General features: G+C 36.2%; 1 protein-coding gene across 1 annotated transcript; it reads left to right on the top strand.

Annotated features, from left to right (window-relative positions):
- The first annotated feature begins 4565 nt into the window (after window positions 1–4565).
- Window positions 4566–5381, top strand: LOC132904199 (uncharacterized). Its single transcript, XM_060954114.1, has one exon. The coding sequence runs from the start codon at window positions 4566–4568 to the stop codon at window positions 5379–5381; it is 816 nt and encodes a 271-aa protein (XP_060810097.1).
- Window positions 5382–5955: the final 574 nt, after the last annotated feature.

Below are 5955 nucleotides of genomic sequence, written 5' to 3'. Positions count from 1 at the left end.
AATTTTATTACTGTAATTTTATAAATTTAATTAATTATTATTAGTACTAACATAGCTTTAAGTTTACTAACATATTATGAGTCCTGGTTACTTAAATAAATACTATTTCATTCATTCATTCATTCATTCATTCATAAGACATTCATCACCGCACGTCGCCACTTTGGTGTGAGGAATTGCTGGACCGTCGAGGGAAAAATCATTGTCTTGCTCCCTAACAAGTCTCGTCATAAGCTGGAGTCCCTCTCCGAAGTGCAAGCCCTTATTGCTGCCCATCCGATTGCTGAAACAAGTTCCGATGGCAAAGAGACGGGCCCGGCAGTCACTCGCAAGCAAAAAGCTGGCTCCAGTAAGGCCCCTGTGGCCCCTAAAGCGAGCAGATTGCGTGGACGTGAGTGAATGACCGGTATTATTGTTAATGGGTTTTTCTGTGGTCCAAGGTGGCGGTACATTTATTGTTCACATCTATGTAGGTATTTCTTTAATTTTCTTTTTTGCATATCACCCTTACCTCTATTTTAAATATTAATTTTAAATAAAATTTACTGGTTATTGTTATAGAAATTCACTGTCACACCTCACAGTCTGTTATTGTCATGTTTTTAATCCAATTGTCATTATCATGATTGTCATTCACCTGTCACCTTGGACTAACAATTACTGCCACTGTCATTTCTGCTGTGGAGTTGTCATTGTCATCAGAGTATAATTATTAATTGCTGCGTTTTGTTCCAAGCCATAATATTTGTAGCACTTTTTCTTTGTTTCTCTTTTTTTCCTTAACTTGTAATTCTTTTATATTTGTAAAAATTTTGCGGAACTGTGATTATTAGATTTTGTGAGTAGTGAGCAATGGGTGAGTTTGGCGGGTAATTTATTGCCTATTAATATAGTCACATTATTTATTATTATAATATTATTATTATTTTTTTGTTAAATTATTAATATTTTGTTAATTGTCTTTTTATGGATATTAACGAGAGTTATTTTTCTTGCTCGTCTTCTTCTTGTAGTTTTCTCAGTGCGGATACGGATTTCACACCTGGACAGCTATTATGCGATGATCTGTCTAGGATTTTTTCTGACTATCCTCGAAATTTTAATATTGTACATATAAATGCACAAAGTATCCTTGGTCATTTCCCAGATTTCGTAACCTCTTTTGATTGTGCTCATTTAGATGCAATACTTGTTTCGGAATCTTTCCTAAAACCCTCACTACATTCTTCTCTTGTCGATTTAAATAATTTTAACCTTATTCGCAATGACAGAGTTGGTGCAGCTTGTGGTGGTGTTGCTGTTTACATCCGAAATTCAATTCCCTATAAAATTCTACGCAGTTCCCCCTCCACTTATTCAGCAACTGCTGAATTTATTTTCCTTGAATTGAATATGCTTCACGCTAAAATACTTCTTGCGGTATTTTATTCTCCTAGTCTCCATATTAATTATTTCAGTACATTTGATTCACTTTTAGATGAACTTCGTCCCATCTATGAACACATTGTTATAATGGGTGATTTTAATACGTGTCTCATAAAAAACGATTCTCGTTCCCTTCAGATTCAAAACATTGTGTCTTCTTATAATTTGAATATCTTACCACTTTCAACAACACATCATGCACCGGGCAACGTCCCATCCCTGTTAGACCTTATAATTACCTCTTCTCTTGACAATGTCGCCTGTCATGGTCAACTTACTGCTCCGTTTTCACATCACGATCTCCTTTACTTATCATATCTGATTCGTGCCCCTAAGCGTAAGTTACAGTACCGAACTGTCCGAAATTTCAAGGGTATTGACGTGGAGGCATTGACTAGGGACTCATTGACCATAGATTGGACCTTAATTTTCAATGAGAATAATATAAACAATAAAGTTGAAATTCTCAACACCATGATTCTTACATTATTTGATAGCCGTGCACCATTGCGTCGTGTCAAAGTAAAACATAAACCTGCCCCTTGGCTTACTTTGGAAATTAAGGAGTGGATGGCTCGCAGGGATAAAGCGAAACGGCGATATAAGAGATGTCCGTCTGAACGTAATTTGCAATTTTACAAGATGCTTCGCAACCGGTATACTCGCTCATGTCGTGACGCCAAGAGACGTTACTTCCACGAATCGCTTGTAAATCGAAGCCCTGCCGAGACGTGGAAACTTTTGAGGTCTGTTGGTGTGGGAAAATCCTCTTCTCCTACTTTCGCTCATTTTAACCTTAATGATCTCAATAAACATTTCTCACGTCCCCCTGTAAGTTTAGATCCAACTATTAAATCTGCTACTCTCTCCAAATTATTAGATGTACCCACCCCCACTTATCCTGCCTTTGAATTTTCTGCAGTTCTTCAAGATGAGGTTACTAAAGCAATTCAGCATATTTCTTCTGATGCAGTGGGAAACGACTTGGTATGCTCCAAGATGATCAGTTTACTTTTACCCATACTACTACCAGTACTAACTTACATCTTTAATTATTCATTTTCATCGGGTATGTTTCCTTTAGCTTGGAAGCGGGCTAATGTTATACCATTGCCAAAAACTTCTAATCCCTCATCCTTCTCTGACCTTCGTCCTATATCTATTTTACCATACCTCTCTAAAGTTCTTGAACATCTTTCACACAACCAGTTTTCTTCATTTCTTTATAAAAATAATCTTATTAGCCCATTTCAATCTGGTTTCAGACCTGGACATAGCACAGCCACCGCTCTAATTAATGTAACGGACGACATCCGTTGGGCAATGGAAAACAAGTCACTCACTTTGATTGTGTTACTGGATTTCACTAGTGCATTTAATTCAATTGACTTTGACGTTTTGTCGGGCATACTGCGGTCAAATAATATCTCTCCCTCTTCCCTTTCATGGTTTGATTCATATCTTCGCGATCGATCACAGCTAGTCCGTGTTGGTGAGTCGGCTTCTGATTGGTGTAAACTTAGTGCTGGTGTTCCTCAGGGCGGTATACTCTCGCCGTTGCTATTTTCGGTATTCATAACATCAGTCTCTAAACTACTGACATGCAAATACCATCTTTTCGCTGATGATTTACAGATATATTGTCATTTTAATGAGAAAGACTCCTTGACAGCCATTGCGGAGATGAATGCTGAACTTGATCGGGTTTCTGAATGGGCGAAGTATTATGGTCTTTTGGTTAATCCTGTCAAATCTAAGGCTATGATAATTGGTAGTTATTATATGTGTAATCAAATCAACATTGATATATTGCCAAGCCTGTACTATAATGGTTCTCCAATTGAATTCACCAAATCTGCAAGGAACCTTGGTCTTACTATAGATTCAAACCTAAACTGGTCGGCCCATATTAAGGAGGTTAGTCGTAAGATCTACTACTCTTTTCATACTCTAAGATGCCTTCAATATTTCTTACCTTTTCAAACAAGGGTCTCTCTCATGCAAAGCCTGATTCTTCCAATTCTGGACTATGCTGATGCGTGCTATCTTGATGCCACAGAGGAGCTACTGGATAAATTGGAACGGTTACAAAACCTCTGTATTCGTTTCATATTTGGCTTAAGAAAATACGATCATGTCTCCATTTACCGCTCTAAGCTGAAATGGCTTCCAATTCGCTTTCGTAGAAATACTCGCATTCTCTGTCTTCTTTTTAATATTTTATTTAATCCCGCCTTTCCTTCCTATCTTAAAGAACGTTTCTCTTTCCGTCATTCGTCAAATTCTCCTTGCAGATCTCATTTGCGCACCATTCTTACTATTCCTACCCACAAGACTTCCTTCTACTCTTTTTCCTTCTCTGCTCATGCTGTACGACTGTGGAATTCCTTACCGCATGATATTCGCGATTCCCAAACTCTTACTTCATTCAAACGACGAGTTAAAGACTATCTCTCCAAATAGACTTATATTATATTATATATATATATATATATATATATATATATATATATATAAATAAAATATACATAAACATACCAATATATATATATATATATATATATATATTGGTATGTTTATGTAGTTTATTACTGTCATTTATTTAATTGTTCCATGTTTAGTTAAATATGTTAAACGTTATTTATGCACACGCCATACCGCTCCAAAATTAATCTCTCCTCTCATGGGTCTACTGGAAGAGATTTCTTTTGAAATAAGTAGCACCTTTGTACTAGAATTACTGTAATAAATGCTTCTGTATATAATTTTGTGTACATAAATAAATAAATAAATAAATAATATTAAGTGCAAAGAATCCTTTAACATTACTTCTTGTGGCAGATGCTCATGTAAAGACATTACTCGGCGGAATTCAATTAATGTTGACATTTCTGAGGGAAAGGTACTGGATTATCAATGCTAAAAGAACAGTAAAAACCTGCATTCATCGATGTTTAATTTGTGCCAAACAGAGTGCTGCTACTAGAACACAACTCATGGGAGATCTACCGAAAGAACGTGTGACTCCAGCTAGACCCTTCTGTAATAGTGGCGTTGATTTTGCCGGTCCTTATCAGGTACTAATGTCAAAAGGTCGAGGTGCAAAAACCAGCAAGAGTTACATTTCAATTTTTATATGCATGGCTACGAAAGCTATTCACCTAGAACTTGTAGGTGATTTAACATCAGAAGCCTTTATAGGAGCTTTTAAGAGATTTGTAGCAAGAAGAGGCAAATGTACCAACCTGTGGAGTGATCAGGGACGTAATTTCATCGGCGCCAACAAAGAATTAGCACTGGAATGGAAAGAAGCTAAATTAGAGTTTGAAGGAGAAATTTCAGAAAAACTTGCATTGGACGGCACTCAGTGGCACTTCATCCCGGCGCATAGTCCCACCTTTGGCGGACTTTGGGAAGCAGGCGTCAAGTCTCTGAAATATCACATGAAAAGGATACTTAATACCCACCTGACTTTCGAAGAACTGAGTACAATTTTATGTCAGGTGGAAGCTTGTTTAAATTCGAGACCACTGTGCCCAGTTGATGATACAAATCCAGATAGTTTTGAAATTCTTACCCCTGGACATTTCTTGATTGGTGAGGCCCCTATAGTAGTACCGTCTCGCCAGAAAAATTTCACTTCTATGAGTCATTTATCCAGATGGCGTTATACGCAGAAATTACTTAATGAGTTTTGGACCAGATGGCATAATGAGTATTTGTCTCGACTTCAACAAAGACCCAAATGGTTAAGAAAGGTAGACGAGTTTAAAATCGGTCAAATAGTTCTTATCAAAACTGATGGGCTGCCTCCTGGTAAATGGCTACTTGGACGAGTAACGGAGAAACATCCCGGAACTGACGGTATAACCAGGGTTTACAGTGTTAAAAGCGGTGATAAAATTGTGAAAAGACCTATCACCAAGTTATGTCTTTTACCTATTGATAATGAATAATGAACTTTGTTTATTTTATAGAATTATTTTCATGTTTAGTTTCATTTAACGAAAGGGCTAATTTAATTTCATTATTTAGTTACAATATTGCATGTAGGTTTTATTTATAAATTGTTATAAGAAAGTTAAATAATTAATATTTAGTTTTATATACTTTTTGTTTTAAGTTTATTATAGCTGTTAGGTACTTAATGCAAATGTTGATTCTAAGAATAACATGTTCTTTCATTATTTTTGTTATTTAAAGGCCTGTAACAGCCCTTTGGCGGGCGGAATGTTCGATGTTCAAATGCATTGTCCAATTGATAGGAGTTGTCATTATGTGAATCAGTTGCAAATAAACAATCATCCCGTCTACACGTTGGTTTTCCTTTAAAGAGTAGTACAAACCATAGTAATCCTTATTCAAAAAAAGGTTTAAGGTTTAAAGAATTTATTTTCTCAAAAGAATTACATAATTCACTTACCGAGAAAATACAAAGATATAATTAAACTATTGTACGTACCTAATCAATAAGATTTTACATATCTTTCGTGCCATCTGGACATGTTTGCACTATATAAACTATCACTG

This window comes from Amyelois transitella, chromosome W (genome assembly GCF_032362555.1).
Source record: "Amyelois transitella isolate CPQ chromosome W, ilAmyTran1.1, whole genome shotgun sequence".
Taxonomy (NCBI): domain Eukaryota; kingdom Metazoa; phylum Arthropoda; class Insecta; order Lepidoptera; family Pyralidae; genus Amyelois; species Amyelois transitella.
This window is presented reverse-complemented; position numbering and strand designations above follow the sequence as displayed.